Genomic DNA, 22,245 nt, shown 5'->3' with positions numbered 1-22,245 from the left:
ACAGTTTAATATCAGTGACATAACAGACGCAACTGTGATGATTGAAGACGACAAAAAAGAGCATTTTGGCAGCAGAGTTAATTGATAACGTGGTTTGAGAGAAAATTACTCCTTTGAAAAACAATGCTACAGTTTTTACACCGATTTAACATCTGGTGATGTTAAAACGATGTAAAAGCAGTGGAAATTGCGGTCAGACTTTTGCCGCGAATGAAGTTCCTCACAGGTTTGCGCAATTTACTTGATTGATAGCACTGGGCTACGAGTGGCAGAGTGGAGACAAACGGCGCGGCTGGTCACTTTTGCTCGTTTAACGGCGAATCAACGTTGCATGAATGTAACAATGGCAATAATTGACGAAAACTAATCGCTTAATTAGTAGGTCTAGTAGGGCCTATCATATGGCCACAAAACCCTGCGAATAAGGTAAGTAGGCTAGTATCAGAAGGTGGCAGATGGTTACAGAAATTTTGGGACTTAAAATTGCATTAAATTTTTTTTTTTAATTCCTGAAATGTCCGGCGGGCGCCGCCCGCCCTAGACTCCGCGCCGGTGGTATGTACTCTTTAACTTGTGAAATATATCTACAATAGCAAACAATCTAATCAGTAATCACTGAACAGTCTTTTGTGAAATGTTCTAAAATATAGCCCACTGAACTTAACATAGTTGCTTGGTAACAACAAAAAAAAGCTTTCTTAGTGAACAAGTGCCACTGCTGTGCCTTGTATTGATACTAAATAAAGTCATGGAATGCTGTGATTGGAAGAATAACCCCCTTTATAGAAAACTACTTCTTTAATAGGTGCAATTAAATAAATGGATACAATTTCAGCTACAGGCAAACAGATACAGGCTGCCTGCAGTAAAGCAAAGATAATTCACTGAAGCAACATAGGGCAAAAATGTTTGATTTTAACCCTATTTTCAGTTTTTTTGCGTTTACTCAAAAATTAAAGCAGTTAGAGCACACTTTCCTCGTGAGTACAGATAGGAATGTGGTTGCTTTGCATCTTTTGACACCAAGCACAGTTCTCTATCTCATCTGGTTCTGGAGTTATGCAAATTTAAGCAAAAATTCCCCGTGACCCCCCAGCTTGATTTTCAAGTTCATTGTGGCACCCCTAAACATAGTCCAATGGGTCTCAACTTTTTATAGGTTTAGTTTTAAGTCATTTAGAGACTTTTTAAAGGGTAAGACAAACTAAGACATAGCAATTTCAAAAATTCGATTTTGGGGACCACTCTAAAATACAGCCGTTCCATGCCTTTTTTTTAATCTTTATGTCGCTATTACTGCGCGCGCTGTTGCTGTGTTTGCACGCTTGCTGCATATTTTTTTCTTTTTTTACCTTCTCTTTCTAAGCGAAACACGAATGAACAAATGAAAAAAGTGCATATATAATTTCTAAATTCAACTGTTTTTGCCAAGTGAATCTGTGACGCTTGCAATCTTTGTCTGGCTCGCACTCACAAGGATGTGAGTTCGATACCACCAGTCCACCAGTGGTGATTTTTTTTTAAACTAAATTCTAACCCGGAGTGACTCAATCGTTAGGCTACTCATTTTTGTGGCCGTATTTAGATCTGACCATCACAACAAAAAACAGTATATGACAAACATAGGAGAGGTCTAAAAAAAGGTAGAAGCGACAAAACGCGGAGGTTATAGCGCGCATGCATGATACCAAAGCCGCCCCAATAGCTCAATTGGTTAGCGCGTCACTTCTGGAACGAAGAAACTTCAAGATCAATAGCGGCGCTGGTTCGACTCTCGGGGTGACTCTACCGCCCCAATAGCTCAATTGGTTAGCGCGTCACTTCTGGAACAAAGAAACTTCAAGATCAATAGCTCTCGGGGTGTGCGCTTGAGCAGCGCACGTTAAGGACTGCTCTCCATTCAGCGGCATCTAATGGATGGAATAATTCCCCGGCAACAACACTTCAACAATTGGAAACTTCACTCTGTCAATCTCGGTGACCGGGCCTGCATCAGTGATTCAAAGCCTCCACAAGTCTACAAGTACGGTGTGCGAAACTGCCAGGATTAAGCTCTGCAAGAAGCTTTCTCAGTCCGAGGATAAAGATTCAATTAATCAACAACCAGTTTGAAATATGGCACGGTCGTAACCGTGGCGTCGTCGTAACGCCTTAACAAAATTTTTATAAATTTAAAACAGAGAGAAAAAAAGGCTAGTGAGTTTTTTTTCTTTAACAATTAAAATGAGTAAAAAAAAGTTTTAAATTTATAAAATTTTGAGATGTTACAACCGTGCCATATTTTAAACTGATTGTCCTACTTTGCTATCATACACGCTATAACCTCCGCGTTTTGTTGCTTCTACCTTTTTCTATACCTCTACTATATTTGTCATATACTGTTTTTTCGTTGTGATGGTCAGAACAGAACTAAAAACAAACTAAACTGAATGGCCACAAAAATGTGTAGCCTAACAATTGAGTCACTTCAGGGTAGAATTAAGTTTTAAAAAAAAATCATCTTTTGGTGGAACCGAACTCATATTCTTGAGAGTACAAGCTAGACAAAGTTCGCACGCACCACTGATTCACTTGGCAAAAACAGTTGAATTTAGAAGTTATATACGCACTTTTTTTCCAGCAACAGCGCCCATGCGCAGTAAAAGCGACGTAAAGATTATAAAAATGGCATGGAACGGCTGTATTTACGGCGTCGTAAATGTAGCCACTTCCTTGTTTTTATGTTAGAAAACATATATATAACACAGATAAGGTTTGAGGTTTAAACTACTAGTTAAGTTGAAGAGTTCAAAATGATCATGTGGAATGCATTTTTGTTGTGTGGACATTAAAGTAGTGTATCATCATTGCAGGAGATGTTTAAAAATTTATAATAATTTGACACAAACCTTTGCAAAAGAAAAAGTACAATGATATACTGGTTGTGGGATGTGCAACAACTAGGCAGTGGCTATTTGACCGGCTCTGGTCTTTTAAACTGAAACACTATTTAACCGGTCATGACGTCACTATAGGCATATTTTCTTTTTCTCTTTTAAAGCAAAAGACGAGAAGAGAAGAAAAAAGTGCCTATATAAGTTCTAAATTCAACAATTTTATTCAACTGAATCCGTGGCGTGTACGATATTTCTTGGGCTGGTGTTCTAGTGGGAATGAGTTCGATTCTACCCGGAAGCGTTCGTTTTCTTTTTTTTAACTAAATTTTGAAATTTAAATAATAAAGTTAGAGTATTTTGGATTTGCTGAAATTTGAGAATTTCTCTGGGTAAGTTTCCGTTCGTCATAAGAAGATGTCATCGTATTTGCCGAACGACGCATTACATTTTTGCTCTCAACAAGTTAGAAACTCAATAGTTTTATTTTTTATTATTAAACTTGACATTGAAACTATCTGTTTTTTAAAGAAGTATTGTAACTTTTTACAGCCACCAAACTAACTTGTTGAGAGCAAAAATGTAATGCATTGTTTGGTAAACACAATCACATCCTCTTATGACGAACGAAAACTTACCCAGAGAAACTCTCAATTTTTCCAACAACTTAAAAATACTCTAACTTTATTACTTACTAGAAAGATATAAAGAATTGGGCTGTAGGCTACTCAAATTAAAAATTGACTACAATAATGCAGCAGCCTTCAGGTCAAAATCTAGTTAAAAAAAAACAAACAACGCTTCCGGGTAGAATCGAACTCATTCCCACTGAAACACCAGTCGAGAAATAATGTGCGCGCCACGGATTTAGTTGAATAAAATTGTTGAATTTAGAACTTATATATATATATCAGGGGTCGATCTTAACTTTTTTTTTCACTAGCCCACCGGACTAGTTGCTTCCCGTTTTCACTAGCCCGCAAGATTTTTCACTAGTCCGACCAGTTTACTGACTTTTTACTTGTCTGATGACGTATTAAGATAAGTGCTTTGACTTAGACTGAAACTAACTAAAGTAAAGGCTTTCAGATTTCAGTACGCACAAGAGAGCAACGATACGCACTAAAACACCTTCTCGTACTACAAACGCAAACAATGCAATTTTATAACATAAAAAATAAATGTGGCATGCGGTGTGCTTGATATTTATTTATGTTTTAATATTACATTGTGTGCATCTGTAGTAGGAGATGACACGGCACTTGCCAGGGTGGTACAATACATAATATTCGTTCACTGTCAAAAGAAGTGGACTATTGGATAGATTGCGTTTGGTTAGGCCTCTACCGTCAGACTTGTCTGGCTTGTTGGGTCAGCATAACACTTTGGGTCTGCTGCTATTCGGTGAGTCTGATTCGGTGAGTTCCTAACCTCTAACCCCTAACCCTAAAACGGCAATGATAATTAGGCTACGGTACCCAATAATTAAAAAAAAAAATTGAAAAAATCCCCCGTTAAGGGATCGGACTCACCAAATTGGACTCACCGAAACGGGCCATTCCGTAACACTTTAGGTCACGGAGGCACATGAGCTCTGCGACAAGGTAGCAATCCAAAGAAGAGGGAAAAACAAAATAAAAGTCAAATAAAACATTGTTTGTAAAAACGTTCAAGCTTGGGGACGTATTAATATTACACAGTGACAACAAGCTTTTCTTCGCTGTCAAAATCAGAGGACATGTCAAAATCAGAATCAGCATATGTCACGTGCTCACTTGACCGACTTTGCAGCCTTCTTCGTGCAATTTCGCCTAGCTGGCAAGCAAATTTTTGCAGTATTTCAGAGTGACGTCGCCAATTGCCATTTTGTACACCAAAACTTTTCATCAGCGAATATTTTCACTAGCCAATCGGACTAGTACTGCAACATTTCTACTAGTCTGCGCAAATTTTCACTAGCCATTGGCTAGCGGACTAGCGTTAAGATCAAACTCTGTATATATAGGCACTTTCTTTTTCTCTTCTCGTCTTTTGCTTTGAAAGAGAAAAAGAAAAAATGCCTATATAGTGACGTCATGACCGGTCAAATATTGTTTCAGATTCAAAGACCAGAGCCGGTCAAATAACCACTGCCCAACAACTAATTCATTCCCTCAAAAGATTGAGATAAAAATGGAGTACCGTACTAGTAGTGTTCAAGTCACTGATTGAAGTTCCCGCAAATTTTTTTCAATGTTTTTGGGAAGAGTTGGGCAGTGCCAAAATCACTGATTGAAGTTGGAATTTGTTGGAAATCAATCATTGAATTGTTGTGAGCCACTGCAAGCCCTGGGTCTGCTACTATTCGGTGAGTCCGATTCGGTGAGAGTCTTTTTCGGAAAGTTTCCTATTCGGTAATTTTTTGAATTTTTTTTTGAAAATATTGGGTACCGTAGGCCGTAGCCTAATTATCATTGCCGCTTTTACATCGTTTTAACTTCGCTAAACGTTGAAATAAGACCCTAACTCTTAACCCCTAACCTTAACCCCTAACCCTAAAACGGCAATGATAATTAGGCTACGGTGCCCGATAATTTAAAAAGAGCTCTCACCGAAAAAGGCTCTCACCGAATAAGGAACTCACCGAATCGGACTCACTGAAACGGGCCATTCCGGCAAGCCCTTGCCCAGTGCTTACCAACCTTTTTCACTTTGTACTAAAATTGTTAGTGCAATACAACACATAACTTTAAATGTTGTGTAATTGGTATGAAATAATACGGAATGGTCCGTTTCGGCGAGTCCGCTTCGGCTAGTTTGATTCGGCAAATTCCCTATTCGGCGAGTGCCTTTTTCAGCGAGTTCCCTATTCAGCAATTTTTTGAAAGAAAATTATGGGTTATCGTAGCCTAATTATCATTGCCGTTTTTACATCGTTTTAACGTCGCTAAACGTTGAGATCGTGCAGAAAAAAATAAATGTAAAATGTTTGAACTATTGAATTAAAATTTGTCATGCTTATGTTGAATTGAATAGTTAAAATGATTAGTTTGGATCAACAAATGTGTGGCCTACTATCGGGTACCGTAGGTCCGTAGCCTAGTTATCCTGACCAGCAAAAATTTGTTTCAAGAACCCAGTTAACGTAACAGTTATGAAAAAAATTGCTGGTAAAATCACACAAAAACTAGGTTGTAATGTCATAAAAGACTCAGAAAAATAAAAATTGCAGGAAACCGGCTCAGTTTGACAATGCGGATTCAGAAAAAAGTAAATAACAATAGAGATATAATTAAATATAATAAAATACAGACATACTACTTCTGTTCAAATAAACTTTGTTCAATCAATGCAATTATACTATATTTTCACCAAAAAGGTAGTGATAAAAATGCAAAAAAATTATCGTCAAAAGCAAATTAAGGAGAAAGATTGGTACTACGACAGTTTATCGAACGACAATTAATCGAACGACAGTTTATCAAAACGTCAGTTTATCGAAACGACAGTTAATTGAACGACAGTTTATCAAACGACAATTTATCGAATGACAGTTAATTGAAAACCTAACCCCTAACCTAACCCATAACCATTATCCCCTACCCCCTAACCCTTAACCCCTGAGTAGTGAGTATTCCATTGCATATGTGCTTCGTCGTTCGATAAATTGTTGTTTCGATAAACAGTCGTTCGATGAACTGTCGCTTCTATAAACAGTCGTTTCGATGAACTGTCGTTTTGATGAATTGTCGTTCGATGAACTGTCTTTCGATAAACTGTCGTTCGATGAACAGTCGTTCGATAAATTGTCGCGTCACGGAAAGATTATAGTTGCTAAATTTGTATAAAATATTAAAGCTACAGAAGTAAAGCAGTTTTGATGATACACATTTTAGTACAACAACTAAAAAGGTCTGGCAGCACTGCTTCCAATTTGATGACAAAAATAACTAATATATTCTAAGTTTGCATACAGATGGTGATGGTGACGTAGGATTTAAAGAACCCAATTAACCTAACAGTTTGTAATTATATTGATTCAATGTCTGAATATTGAATAATATTCAATCGTTGGATTTTCAAAAAATTGCTGAATAGGGAACTCGCCAAAAAAGGCTGTCGCCGAATAGTAGCAGACCCGTAATAATTATGCAACAATTTTTCGATCTCATTGCAAACTGTGATATTTATAAATGCTTCGCAACCCACTTGGGAAGCAATAACCCTAATCCCTTTTGACAAATAAAAGATTGCAAAATCCAATTTTTGTAGACAAAATTGAAAACAAAAGCGGAAACTGGGTGTCCAACTGTCCAGAGCGGCTCCCAAATTATTCTGTTTTTATCTTGATCTTTTCAAGGGATGAATTAGTTTGCACCCCTTGTGTGGCAATTATCTTGTCTTGTTTATAATCTATTTTCAGTCTTATGTCACTAGTGATGTTTTATTGTTCTATTCTTTCAGCAACCAACCTGGTATCACTATTCTTGTTTTTTTGGAAAATGTCGTCCCAAATCTGTTGATGAAATTGAAGGGGTTCATAACTTAAGATGGGCTGATCAGGAAAGCATTCGAGCACAAGTTGAACGAAAGGGTTCAATTAAAGTTGATAAGAAAGTTTCTGGAAGTTCTGTCAAGTTACTAACCAAGTCTTTACAAGATTTTGTGGTTCAATATGCTCTTTCTGGACGAAGTACTTGCAAACTATGTGGAGAAAAAATCGAAAAGGTTGCAAATCAAAATAGCATTATTCAAGTTTCATTGTAAAATACTTATAATTCACATCTTGTAAAATATGATGTTCTATCATCAATCAATATTTTGTTTATCAAAAAACAAAACACAAGAGTGACATGAAACAATAATACATACAATGCTTAAGTTCTGTTAATGATAGGAAGACAACGAAATGACAACATGATCCACTATGCCATTAATCTTTGTCATGAGTTCAGATTAATTTGCTTTCTTAGTAAACCGCCCATACTATTTGCAAAAAGATTATAAAATTCTTCGAAACAAATTAGCAATGTGTTTTATGATGTACCGTACTTACAGTTGTTGACAAGTGCCAGGTGATTATTGGTCGGGCATAAATATTTCCTACATTTTGGAGTAAGTTGGAAAGATAACTCTTGACTAAATGATTATGATATAATGTTGTTTTCCTTGCAAAAAAATGTTGTTGAACTGTTTCTAGGATGAACTACGAATTTCCCACAAAGAAATTGACGAAGAGAAACCCCAGATTGGCTTGATAGATCGCTGGCATCACGTTGGATGCTTTGTTAAACGGAGAAAGGAATTGGGGTGGAATGATGGGGAATTTACTGCAGATATGATGACTAATTTCAAGTCATTGGATGCTGGTGATAAAGAAACCCTAAAGAAACTTTTAGACAAAAAAAAGTATTTTATCAATATTTAATTTTTTCTACCAAACTTGATTAGTTTGTCCCTCATGCTATTTGAAAGCACTTGAGTTCATAGAGCTAATGGCCTACTGGCTTAATACTAGTAGGGTTCTCTTTATTATTGTTATAATTGACTGCCACATAAATATACAATATAATGCTGAATATAAATAGATATATATAGAACAACACATTTGCAATTTGAAAAAAGAATGATTAATTTTGGACCATTATGTAATCCAGAAAGTAAGAATATTTTTATCAAAATTCGTTTTGCTTTTTGCAATCTGTCTCAAATTACAGGAAGAAAGGCAAAAAAACTAAAGAAAAGGTTAGCATCGCCGCAAATGGAAATTCAAAAGAAACTGAAAATGATGAAGTAACAAAACAACTTGCCAAGCAAAGTGGATTGCTATGGAAAGTCATAGACAATTTGAAAAAGCAAGATATGAAAAAGACAGAACTGTGTGAAATTTTGGAGGAAAATGACCAAATTATTCCTACTGGAATTGACAAGGTGAAGGCATTTTTTTTAGAATAGTTTGTTTCACATATAAACGACGGATTTGATAAACCGCTTGTCTTATTACTTCTTAATTGGTCAAGGGTAAAAAAGATTGAGTCTCCCAAGTTAACTTAAGTTTTTAGGCCAAAAGCACTCAAGGATTGACAGATCGACAGCTCTTTCTCGATTCCGTGGGTGGTGGTGCATGGCCGTTCTTAGTTGGTGGATCGATTTGTCTGGTTAATTCCCATGTGCTTGAATGAATTTGTTCAGATATTTAATTGTAGTTTTAAATCAATAGCGCCATCTACAATTTATCTATTTGTTGTTGCTGGGTGGGCTGGAGAGCCAATCAAACTAGATCAAAAAATACAATAAAACAAAAATTTTTTTGACCACCATCTTGAAAATAATTGGAAAGACAAATGGTTAATCTTGGTATGCGGCATATCAATTTTTCCTGTAAAGCATTTTCGATTTCAATTTTGTGTCTGAATCTTAGTTTTGTAGTTTTGCTCTAACATCTATTTTTGAGACCTTGACCTGGGTATCAACCAGGGTTGAGAAAAACCCGAGTTTTTTTAAAAAAGCCCAACCCGCCCGGGTTTTTTTTAAAAAAACCCAGGTTTTTTTGGGTTTTATTGGTTTTTTTTAAAAAAGATGCAAAAAAGGGTAGATTCATGCTTATTTCACTTCAAAACTACTTTTTACGAATGAAGTGCCTTTCACTCACAGTACGTGCTTGCATAACTCAATAACATAATGCACTAAGGCTGTTGTTGCTTAAATGTTGCATCATCCATTAATTTCAAGATCAGGAACTGGATGTTGCATATCCACTGATTTCTATACCAAGTTGATGCTACCGTGGTAGAAATCACATTATTGCATCATTTGTTTAGATTTGAAGGCAAGGAGCATTTATGCCATCATGTTTAAATATTTTTTATCATTTATATATATATATTATATATAGTAATGGATGAGCGATTGCGTGGCCAATGGCCATTTAGGCAAATGCTCTGAAACAGCCATGCATTAGAATCCAGAATCTGTAATTGGTGAATAGCCTCCTAAATTGCATTTCACATCATATATACAGACTACAATAGAGTAGTACTTTCACCAGTTTAACTATTAGGCCTTCTTGCATAAATGAGTTTTAGTGTAGTATACACAAAGTGGCATTACTTGATTTTTGTGTACTGTTACAATATCCACTGTGTTTTCAGTTTATTTTTTGAAATTTGCTTCACAATCACATCCTTAAGTCCTAATTTAAAGTTTGTTTTAAGTGCCTTGTAGTGTTTTTGTTCATTTTTTTAATTTTCTAATAAAAAGTGGACAAATATGATGCTCTGGGTTTTTTTATGGGTTTTTTTAAGTGGGTTTTTTTTAAAAAACCCACCCGGGTTTTTTTGGGTCGAGTAAAATACCGACAACCCTGGTATCAACAGTTAATCAGTTATTCTTACTAAGTTGTGTCCATTTTGCTTCAAACAAGCCTGGTTTTCATCTCGGAACATTAGGGTCCACCAGTTGTCTGCAGGTACTCCTCCACTTCTCTCTATTGTTGGCATCTTAAATTTTTAAGTTTTTCTTGGTCAGATCATCCTTCGCTATGTCTTCCCATGTTTTCTTTGATCTTCCCATTCTCATTTTTTCCATCAATACCTTATTCCAAACTCACTTTCTGATTTTATTGATGTAAAATTTCATTGATGTAGGATTGTAGGTGTGCCGAGTGGTCAGATTTAGTCAAGCCTGCTATAACTGTGCATATTTACAACACAACTGTTTTTGTACCGTACTTCAATTAAATCCTCATTTATGTATTTATCCATCATTGTTATTGGTGTGTTCCTTCAAGTGACAACAATTTTGTAGATTTATGAAAGAGTTGCTGATGGGATGGTGTTTGGGAAGCTCCCTCCCTGTAGCATGTGCGATGATGGACGACTGGTAGTGAGCGGGAAGGGATTCTACCGTTGCACTGGCAATGTCTCAGGTTGGACTAGCTGTACTTTCACCAGCCGCGATGTCAAACGAAGTAAATGGGTTATACCTGAAAACCTGAAACCAGATTTTCCATACTTGTAAGTAGAAGATGTTTGATGTCTTGTACATGTCTTAGCTAGATAGCAGATGACATATTTTGATCGTTAATCTTTTTTTTTCTGGCAGGAAGAAGTACAAATATTCACCGAGAGACAGAATATTTCCACCAATGTATGTATTGTATAATATCCAGCCTATACTGTATTCCTGCAACTTTTGAAAAATAATTACAATGGTTACATCTTTTTGAGAGCAAAGTCGTGTTTTTTCTTGCGTGTAATATTACGTCTTACCGGCGCAATGCGGAAAACAAGAGACGTTAAATTGTATACTGTTAGTGTAGTAGATAAACAAAGGAAGCAGCTTTGTTTATGTGTAGAAAGTTTGGCATAACATTCCAATTTGTGTTTGTACAATGTACATGCTTATCATCATTTTGTACTAGTCGACTTTTTGACTTGATTTAGTAGTTTTATGATGTTAACTTGGCTAAGCAGTGCACGTTACTTTTGTAACTTATTCTTTTAGGCCACCTCCAAAACCTTTGAAAGACAAGTCAATCTTGCTGTTGGGGAAGCTATCGAAACCTAAAACGGAACTGAAAGCAAGCATAGAACATCTTGGTGGATCAGTGACTACGTCTCTTGCAAAAGCTTATTGTTGCATTTGTACAAAAGGTTCTCTCTCAATAATTTACCGAATTGCAGTTTAATCGGCTTTCCGTCCCTAACACTCACCGTTTCTTGATTCTTATTTGCAGATGAACTTGACTCCGGCAAAAAGAAAGCCCAAGGCTTGGAAGTGCAAGATATTTTTGTAGTTTCCGAAGACTTTCTGTCAGAATGTGAGCAGATGCAGGAAGCTCCTGGTTCATTTGTTCCTTTGCTGAAGAAATTCAGTATTGCAAGCTGGGGCAGTGAGGTACGTGAAGTGCAGCACGATGACGTAAAATTTGCTCATAAAGTTTGCCATCGACAAATCGGTCGTAAATGTTTATTTATCAGTGATGCTTTTGAAAATCGTTGTGAAAACTTAAAGCAAAATTTTTAATCCGCCTTTCCCCACTAATTCAGAGAAAGGAAACATTAAGCGGCAAAAGTATGAAGCGATTTCTTGGAGAGGAAGGTAAGAAATTTTTGTTAATCTAATAATTTAAATGTGTCATCGCCCTGTTACATATGGCATCTTGTCCGTACACCTTCTGAAAACTCCACTGAGAGAGAAACAGGTCCTTGAGCATTCTTTGATAAAAGCAATTTCATTCTGATTCACTATTGCACTAAAACATACCTAATTAAACACTTTTTTCTCAGTGTTAACAGTTGTTGTAATCACAGTAGTTGATTAATTTACTTTTTGTTCATTTTTCTTAGTCCAAAAGAATTTTACAGTGAATTTTTGAAATCCTTGTTTATGGCTACGTTTACATGACGTTTCATTGCGCCCGAAATGAAAGATTTCCATTTCGGTTCGTTTGGTGAACGCGTAATCTGTTTACACGCGGCGACCGAAGTGAGATTCATGGCGGTCTGGATTTCACATCGGTAGTTTTGACAGAAATGAAACCGATATCAAGTGGTTGCGGCTATGTAAACACGCCGCAATGAGATCCTAGCAATGAAAATAGCCCTAGTAGTTTGATTATAGTCAGTTAACTGGTAGTGTAATAATCTGTAGTGTAACACGTAAAAAGAACTTGAATATAACATAAATAAAATAGTTTTGTTTTTGAAGTCATAATAATAGAATTTTTCCACTGGTTTAGAATGTTGGTTGCGCTTTGGAACCAGCCATCTGCATGATATAGCCTACATTTTCAACTAGGACTAGTCTAGAATGTTGGCTGTTTTTTTAGACTGAGCACAAAGACTTATTGTCAATGTCATCTGTAATCATTTGAGACATGCATTGGACTGGTGCACTAGTAAAGAGCAAATAATTAGTCAATAAATTAAGCTACCGTAGTCCATTCTTGAAGAACACAAGTAAATTATTGGCTCTGAACTTGTGATGTCAGTCTATTGACCCAAAAGAATTTTGAAAATACTTGTGATATTTCAGTAGTGGTTAATGTACCCTTTCCCTTTGGAATTGCACGTTTTATTGTAGAATCTATGTTGTTGTTTTTTTGGTAGAAGAACCAGCTTTATTTTCAGCGTACCCAGTAGCCTAGCTACGCGCGAAAATCACTCATGCGTAGAGGCTGTATTTCTTTCGCCCGAAACCAAAAGCCGCCGCAATGAGATGGCATGTGAACAAAACTTTTTTCACGCCACTTTGAGATTTCATTTCGGTCATTTTCATTTCGCCTATCATGTAAACGTAGCCTATGTGAGTCTAGTCAAATGTGAAATATTTCTTCTGAAGCCTTCGACTTGATCGTGTTATCCATAGGCGCCTAACTATTTTTTTGGCCGTGGGGGCGAACGCGTGTTTCATCAGCAGCAACGTAAATTCAGCGAAATGTCACGCAGATGGATGACGTAATTACAGTATGTCGTCACACTAGGATTGCTTTTATTGCCACACTCGGAGTTATCGCTACGTTCGACCTAACGTTAACTATTATAAACAATCACATGTTATGCGTCTGCGTTGGCTAGCGGTTGATGGACTGCAACTCTTTAAGCTAAGCACAACATAAAGTTTAGCAACGAACTAGATTTATTAGCATGAAACAAGAGACGAAAAGGTTTACTAAAAGGTATACTGTAAATGGAATGAAAATACTAACTTGATCATACGCTTGAAAATATACCTGTTGAAAGTAAAATCATTCATGTTTACATCAATTCAACAGCACGTCAACTTGAATAAATTTAAAAGTTTCTGACATCCGTAAACAGCCCTTGAAAAATAGTTACGGAGAGACGTTTGATTAAGTTTTCGACTTGACATTGCTCCCTTTTCACTACAATATCGCAACTTATCGCTGACCAGCTGACCAGCTTTCAAGTTTCAATTCGCTGTAATACGCCCGTTTTCGTGTTGCAGATGAAACAAAAAATGCGCATATTACCCGCCTTTGATCGGGTTTCTATGGCAACGGTCGTGTGTGCGCCATGCAGTTTGCGGCGAGTCCGTTGTTGTGTTGATTATGCGGCGTGTGCGCAATGCGGTTTGTACCAGCCCTTGTTACGTTGGTTAGTGTTAGTGGTTACCTCGGGCCCCGAGACTTCAAGTTCAATTTCACAGCAAGCGATTCACTGCCGCGACAATTCTCTGCAGAGGTTTCGACTTTCGAAAGCGACATCGAGTCTGTTTGCAAGCGCATTAAGCTAAACGCACGCTGCGTCCACGTAGCAAATTGGGTGCATTCAACATCTGATGACATTGAATCGACGCAAAATGGTAGATTTTTGCTATGTCTCAGGCAGCAAAATCAGTCATTTTTGTCATTTTCATTTTTAATTTAACGTCTGCAGACGTTAATTTAACGTCTGCAGACGTTAAATCAATGTGAAAATGACAGATTTTTTTGTCTGGGGTGGGATTGTAGCATCGCTACTAACTTGTTCTAGTGATTATTTATCGCGAAGCTGTTGCGGTTTGCATTTAAAAATGTTTTCCTGCTGCCGATCGCTAGTTCATCAATTGTTTTATGTATCAATGCAGCATAAAAAGTTGCTTCCACGCAGAAATATGCGTGGGGGCCTGGCCCCCACGCCCCCACGGCTTAGGCGCCTATGGTGTTATCCCAATTACGTTCTACTCTTTGCAAATCTGACGTCATTGTTTTCTTAGAAAGAGGAAAATCTAAAAAAATGAAATTGGTAGTCAAGTCCGGTTCGGCAGTGGATCCAGAGTCGCAAATGGAGGTGAGAGCTGATCAGCAACATCCAATTATTTTGCTGTGTTTCTCACACTCAATACAAATAAAGACAATTTTTCAGATTGGTTTGATTATATCATAGCAGGGGATTTATGTTTTAAGTATCTCAACATTTTCTTGGTTATCTGAATACGTTTGATTTTGTTTATTTGTGAGCAATTGTGATGAAACAATATTCGTTCAATGTGCCATTAGGTGATTTGCTAAGTTCAAATCTACCGTTACACTCAGTACAATAGGAGCCATTTTTCTAATTCATTGACAAAATTTAATAAACTTTACTACTCACAATGCTAAATACAGTGCTCGGTTGTGTTTCGTGAATACGTAAAAACTTGTCAAATTTTATAAGTCTTTTTTATTACTTGCTGGTTTCGTACGTAATTTGCACGAAAGGCTTCGAACAAGTTTTGGCAATCTCGTTTTTATCTCAGGACCGCGCCGAAGTCTTAGTGCACAATGATTTAAAGTACACTGCGACACTTTCAATGGTGGACATGAGATCTGGCGCAAATTCTTATTATAAGCTGCAGCTTTTAGTCGATATGTTCAGTAAAAGGTATGAATGGCAGCTTTTCCAGTGGGATACATAATATTAAACACATGTTAGAGTTAGACATTCTACTGTCATATACGTAAATTAATCGTAATTGAAGCGTCAATAAAAAGTGCAACTACTGTTGCTTTTTGAAAAAGCTGAATCTCTACAACAGCGGTTCTTAAACTGGGGGCGCGCCCCCCTTGGGGGGCACGAAAGGTACACAAGGGGGGCGCGAGCGATGTCAAACTATGTGACTAAACGCATGTGACTAAGTGGATTTATTGCCAGGATAAAGCAAAAAAGTCCCAATGCCATTGGATCTCACTGCGTGATTCACCGTGAGGCTCTGGCCTCCTGGACTCTACCAGCTGCAATGAAAGATAAGCTTACAGTAATCATACGAGCCGTCAACTTCGTCAAAACCAGTGCTGTCAATACGAAACTGTTTGCCAAGCTGTGCAAGGATATGGATTCGAACCATGAGGCTCTCCTCTTCCATACATCTGTTAGTTGGTTATCGAAAGGTAATATGTTAGCCCGCGTGTATGAAATGAGAGATGAACTGATGCTATTTTTGGAAGCTCATGGGAAGCAAGATCTCCTTCTGCCATTTTCATCAGAGAAGTTTCAGCTGGAGTTGGTATACCTCGTGGACATTTTCAAGGCCCTCAATAACTTAAATCTGCTCTTGCAGGGCAGAAATATTAACCGGATTAATAGCTATGATTCCATTCGAGCATTTGTGGCAAAGCTGGGGTTGTGGCACCGCCGAATACAAATAGAAAATGCAGCTTCATTTCCCAACCTAGATACTGCACTTGACAAAAAGCAACTTGAACTGGAAGGTGAGCTTAAGGCTGAAGTGGAGGCTCACCTTCAGCTTTTGAAACAAGAATTCGAACGCTATTTCCCAGACTTGGGTGACACCGACCTTCCAGAATGGAAGATGACAAGAGATCCCTTTCGTGTTAACGAGGACATTCTTCCCGACGGTTTGCAAGAGGAATTCTTGGAAATAAAGTGTAACTCGACTGCAAAAGACTATTATGAAGCAATGCCACTAACTGATTTTTGGGTTAAATATTTGCACATATACAAGGGAGTGGGTAGCGTGGCGATACGCACACTTCTTCCGTTTTCGTCCATTTATCTGTGCGAAAGTGGCTTTTCTACACTTTTGAACATAAAAACAAAACATCGAAACAAACTTATTGATTGTGAAGCCGATCTGAGGTGTGCATTATCAGCTACAAAGCCTCGAATTAAACTTTTGGTTTCCGAAAAACAATTACATCTCTCACATTGATGAAAGCTAAATATAAATTCCTGTAGTCATTACATATAAATGTTTGCTAATTTTGTAGTTTGGTGGGGCGCAAGTTTGGATGGCACGTCAAAGGGGGGCGCGGCTCAAAAAGTTTAAGAACCCCTGCTCTAGAATGATTGATAGATCTTTGCCAAAATAGCTAATTCCAATTTTAAGCACGCATTTTGAAAAAAAATATTGTTGCTGGAATGCTAAGAACAGTTTCTGACTGAGGTATGGCTACAGCTCATGCTGTGACCCCCTTCTGCTGGTGTTAACACTTCTTGGTTTGTGTAGAAAAACAAGTGATTGTATGGTCTTGTGTTCAGATGGCATGTCTTTCGATCTTGGGGCCGTGTTGGGACTACAATCGGTGGAACAAAGCTTGAAGCCTTTTCCGTGCGTGATCATGCCATTCAAAACTTCCAGGAGCTTTACCTTGAGAAGACAGGCAAGATTTAACATTCTGCATTTGAAATCGATTTCGTGTGGTTGAATGGTGCAGTAAAAACAGAATTTTCTGCTTTGTAAAGCGCTGAAAGCAACGCATGGCTGCGTAGGATACAGCGCGTGTAAAACATATTGTTATTATTTTAAGGAGCGAATTTTGTGAGAGTTTTGATTGCATTTTAGGAAACGAGTTCGGTGATCCGGAGTTCGTTAAGTATCCTCGCAAATTTTATCCTTTGGACATTGACTACGGAGTTGAAGACGAGGCAAAGGTGATCTTTTTTTTCGCTTGTTTACAAAGTATTGATGGTTTAAATGACTGTGTAGGGACTGTAGGCCCATGTAAAATTTCAATGTATTGAGGCAAAGTCCCGTGGTTACTGTGCAAGTGATAGAGGTTAACATACTGCACTGGCAAAAAATTTAATTGCCCGCTTATAATTTAGCTGTTTTTCCATGACTAGCAATAGCTGAAGGTTAAACTGCAATGAGTTTTAAGTTTTGTCACTCTTGTATTTGTTAAACCGGCCCCAGGCTCTTTAAAACCCGTTAAACTCAAAAGTCGATTTTGTAATGACGATCAAACAATCTGTGCTCTGACTGCTCTCATACCTCATGATGTCATAGTCGAAGAAGTTCAAAAAAAAAAATCTTGGGTAATTTTGTTTAGCAGACTTCTCACTCAAAGTGTGAGCGTAAAATACTCGGATTGGTAAAATATTTTCGATTTCCAGCTAATTGCTGTATCAGCGCGTTCAAAGGCAGTGGTGGTCCGCTGAAAGTAATGGATTGGTCATTGAAAATAAACAAAAATGATGATTTTCGTAACGCAAAAAGACTCAGCCACAAATAATTGACAAGAGAGGAGGCGGCATTTTTGATGTCTTAAGCTTTTCAAAGCAAATAAGATTTAATAACAAACCTTTACAAACAAAATCTACGGTTCGTGTTGCAGTTCAAGTCCTTGGATTCCGTTGGCACAAACTCCACTTTATTGCCTTCGGTTCAAAGTCTAATCAAAATGATATTCGACATTGAAAACATGAAGAAAACCATGTTGGAATTCGAGGTTTGTTGAAGTCTTCGTAAATTACTCACCACATGTGAAAAGGAACTAGCTCAAGAATGAAAAAAAAAAAACGCGAACAATCCCACTGATCTTCATGTTCTAAGCGCAATCAGTTTTGAGAGTGAAAAAATGTAAGTTTTTGGCCTTGTTTGCCAAAGGATCGTAATGATTTGCTGTTTGAGATATCCAGATTTGGCAATTTATTAAATTCTGCTTACTTTCAATTGTCCCTGGCTTCTCCGTCGCATTCTTTTACACTGAAATGATGATGGTAGTGACATCAATAGCCAATGTGTTTTGTGGATGTGATCATTTTGTCTTTACGTTTCTTGTCTACGCAGATTGATCTGAACAAGATGCCTTTGGGCAAACTGAGCAAGAAACAAATGCAGATGGCTTACGCTGTTCTCACCGAAGCTGCGAATGTAAGTACAGACCCTCATAACGCAAACTACAATTTTTAGATCATAAATGGTGTTCATAAAAAACCATCTTTTTTGCTCTTTCATAAAACCTGTGCTTCATTCCAGCTTTTAAGCAAAGACAAACTTAACAAAATAAAGATAATGGATTGCTCCAATCGCTTCTATACTCTCATCCCCCACGATTATGGAATGCAGCAACCTCCATTGTTGGACAACGAGGAGATCATTCAAGCCAAGGTGAGCTACAGTTTGACATCGATTCATGAAAAAGCAGTGTTGCCAATCAACTTTCTTTTAGGTTACGCCGCTATTATTAACTGTCAACTTTTTATCATTGTTTTGTCATGCAAAGTGACCAAAAAAAGAGAAACCATGATAAAAATTAATCATGTTTGTTGGTTGTCTTCAAATCTCTTGTTACATAACGGTGTAAAGATGTTATTTTTTCTTGAATTAGATGATATTTTCAAAGGTTTCTGCATAGAGTTATATAGAGTCTCTGCAACGCATGTACGGCGTTGATTACAGAAGTTCGCTTGTTCATCTTTCAAGTGGAATGTTTTGCTATTCACATGAGACCTCGTATTTTTGCAGACATCAATGCTTGATGCTCTGATGGACATCGAAGTAGCTTACAATCTACTGAACGTGAAGAAAGAAGAAGCATCTGAAGAGGAAGATCCTCTTGATGCAAGTTATAAAAAGCTGAATTGTAAGATCGAGGTATGGTTTGTTTTATATCTTGGAACCTTAACTTGTAAATTTCTTCCACAAGGACTCCCACACAACTTAAAAAACCAGTTAAATAGTCACAAGTTTGACTGATTCGATTCTTTTGACTTTTTTTTATTTTTTGTTTATGTTTAGGCGTTGGAGAAAGATTCAGACGAATTTAAGATGGTGAAAGAATATGCCGACCTCACCCATGCGACCACCCATAACCAGTATAAACTGGTTGTGGACGAGTTGTTCAAGATTAATCGCAAAGGTACTTGCTTAGTTTTATCGGCCACGTTTGAAAAAGTTGTGCTGTGTACGAGACTACGAGAAAACATCAACTTCAACACTATTTCGACAATCGAGACTATTATGCGAGACTGTTCGAGCTAACGAGACTGTTCAGCGCAGGGTGGATAGGGGAATGCCCTTTTCAGGGCACGGCAGTGCTCGCACTGTCGAAAAGTACCGACGACCCACCGTACTGCAGCTGAACACCGAGGGCATCACGGCCAGCAAGCTCAGCATCATCGAGCACCTGGCCACCAAGCATCAAGCCCCCATCAACTCATACGACGAAGAAGAAGACAATCGACATGCTATTTTGAGCTCTTAGACGAAGAAAGACACAGAATTAATTCTAATTCGATACCATCTAGAATTCTAGATATAAAACAGCAAATAATATTCTTTTAAATGGGAAGTAAACTTTCACTTTTTTCTGATCGTCGCAGTGATATCTTACACAGACCTCATCACACAGAAACCTTCTATATGTCCAAAAAATTAGAACTTGATGAATGTTGCGAATAATGTTCTTTTTCACATTTGTTGAAATAACGCTAATCAAGTTTGTTCCAGCAATTACGGTTTGTCAAGTTTATGTAGCAACTAGATATTAAGAGCTTTTATATCTAAAATATCGACCCTAACATTGAAGTTGTGATAAAAAAAGGGGAACAGGGAAGCCAGAGCAATTGCTTTTATTACTGTATGGTGGCAGCCATGTGACAGATAGGTTATAAATTTTATGTAAATTTATTTTTAGGCTTTCATATATTTAACTGTTGTTGGTATTTCCCCTGTGTTACAGGTGAATCAGCAAGATTCCGTCCCTTCCAATCGCTTTCAAACCGCAAGCTATTGTGGCACGGCTCACGTACAAGCAACTATGCGGGTATTCTATCCCAGGGTCTGCGAATTGCCCCCCCAGAAGCCCCTGTGGTATGTATGACGAATGCTCGTATATGTTCTATCAAGCCAACTAGTATTTTTGAGTGTTTTACGGCATTTGATGATGTTTTTCGGTTTTGCAGACGGGTTACATGTTTGGAAAAGGCATTTATTTCGCCGACATGGTTTCGAAAAGTGCAAATTACTGTGGAGCATCTGCAACCAATTCAACGGGATTATGCTTGCTGGCCGATGTGGCGCTGGGTAACACGTAAGTCGAGTCTGTTTATTTTTATACCAACTTAAAGAGCGGGAAACCCAAATTAACTTTTGCGAGTTTTTTGTTCAGCCTGATGTCATTGTGTACAACATGCGTTTTAGCAAAAAAAAATTCCAAATTTTGTTGCCCTCATCTCGCTAAGGCCGCTTTTGTTTGATACCCGTTTGCGAGGTCTCACGCGCATCAAGCTGTGAATTTGTTCGCTGTGACGTCACAAGGTACAAATAGTTGTGGCCAAAAGTTTAAGATCAGACTTGATTTATGACGATTTTTGCATTACTTCAAAATACAGCATCAGATATAAGATGATGCATAAAGATGATGCAACTGAAACAATATCTGATGCAGTATTTTAAAGTAATGCAAAAATCGTCATAAATCAAGTCTGGTCTTAAACTTTTGGCCACAACTATATGTACCTTGTGACGTCACAGCGAACAAATTCACAGCTTGATGCGCGCGAGACCTCGCAAACGGGTATCAAACAAAAGCGGCCTTAGCGAGACGAGGGCAACAAAATTTGGATTTTTTTTTTGCTAAAACGCATATTGTACACAATGACATCACGCTGAAACAAAAAACTCGCAAAAAGTTAATTTGGGTTCCCCGCCCTTTAAAACAGAATGAACGAAATGCCCAAAGCGCAACATCTGTGAATTTATAGGAGCCTAATATTCCTTGTGCAGTTGGAATGACATTGTGTTTGTATCAATGTATTGTATAGGTCTACTCACTCTACTGATATACCGTTGCCCAGTTTTGTATGTAGATCGTTATTCTTCCTGTTTTCAATACAGAAGCAATGCTTTTTCAGGTATGATCTTACAAACGCCAAAAGTATTCGGAAGCTACCCAAAGGTAAACACAGTGTTAGAGGTATTGGTGCGACCGAGCCTGATCCAGCATCGCATATATGCAAAGACGGCTACACCGTTCCCAATGGCAAAGGTGTTAAGGCTGATCTGTCCAATTTCGACGATTACACGAGCTTGCTTTACAATGAATACATTGTATATGACGTCGCTCAAGTCAACTTGAAATATCTTGTCAAGTTTAAATTCGAGTACAAGTCATTGTGGTAAAGGTTCTTTGAGAACGCAAAAGCGTTCGTCCCAGCTGATTTTTCATATGCTTCAGCACGACTGGCGATTTATTACTGACTGAACTTTGCCTTCAGGTTTGCGCTTTGCTGCTTTTCTATTCGCTTTTCATCGTGTCGCAGTTTTTGTATTATCACTGCCATTTTTTCTTTCAATAAACCACGCCGTTGTTTGGGTTTTACTCACTGTGGTTTTACTCCAAACAGCACTCGTCAGTAGGCTATTCTTAAAAGTATAGGTCTGGTTAGTGATTCGGCTAGACCAGTGGTTCCCAACCTTTTTGTTGTCACGGACCCCTTTAGACAAATTATTAATTCTGCGGACCCCTACCTAAATTTTGCCTGAAACTCACTTAACATACTATTGACTATTGTAATAATTATGCTACTCAACTACTGTACTGTGTCATATTGCATTGCCGCTATGACTCCTGCGGCAAATATCAGGTTAAACAGTTGCTCAAATAAGAAAATGAATGAATTGTTCAAGAAATGTCCGCAGTATTTGAATATTAAGGTGACCC

The 22,245-nt window shown here is 37.8% G+C and overlaps 1 protein-coding gene across 1 annotated transcript in view; it reads left to right on the top strand.

The window, feature by feature from the left end:
* Positions 1-21,903, top strand: part of LOC145783862 (poly [ADP-ribose] polymerase 1-like) — a 29,234-nt gene extending 7,331 nt beyond the window's left edge. The window contains exons 2-21 of the mRNA XM_082595617.1: positions 7,317-7,580; positions 8,053-8,261; positions 8,570-8,783; positions 10,659-10,867; positions 10,956-11,000; positions 11,358-11,506; positions 11,590-11,750; positions 11,903-11,954; positions 14,574-14,647; positions 15,096-15,220; positions 16,838-16,959; positions 17,142-17,230; positions 17,914-18,027; positions 18,369-18,452; positions 18,558-18,689; positions 19,047-19,175; positions 19,320-19,440; positions 20,263-20,393; positions 20,486-20,613; positions 21,437-21,903. Of these exons, the coding sequence (XP_082451743.1) occupies positions 7,317-7,580; positions 8,053-8,261; positions 8,570-8,783; positions 10,659-10,867; positions 10,956-11,000; positions 11,358-11,506; positions 11,590-11,750; positions 11,903-11,954; positions 14,574-14,647; positions 15,096-15,220; positions 16,838-16,959; positions 17,142-17,230; positions 17,914-18,027; positions 18,369-18,452; positions 18,558-18,689; positions 19,047-19,175; positions 19,320-19,440; positions 20,263-20,393; positions 20,486-20,613; positions 21,437-21,704 (2,820 nt within the window). The 3' untranslated portion in view covers positions 21,705-21,903. The remainder of the gene's footprint in view (positions 1-7,316; positions 7,581-8,052; positions 8,262-8,569; positions 8,784-10,658; positions 10,868-10,955; positions 11,001-11,357; positions 11,507-11,589; positions 11,751-11,902; positions 11,955-14,573; positions 14,648-15,095; positions 15,221-16,837; positions 16,960-17,141; positions 17,231-17,913; positions 18,028-18,368; positions 18,453-18,557; positions 18,690-19,046; positions 19,176-19,319; positions 19,441-20,262; positions 20,394-20,485; positions 20,614-21,436) is intronic.
* Positions 21,904-22,245: the final 342 nt, after the last annotated feature.

This window comes from Aplidium turbinatum, chromosome 15 (genome assembly GCF_918807975.1).
Source record: "Aplidium turbinatum chromosome 15, kaAplTurb1.1, whole genome shotgun sequence".
NCBI classification, from domain to species: domain Eukaryota; kingdom Metazoa; phylum Chordata; class Ascidiacea; order Aplousobranchia; family Polyclinidae; genus Aplidium; species Aplidium turbinatum.
This window is presented reverse-complemented; position numbering and strand designations above follow the sequence as displayed.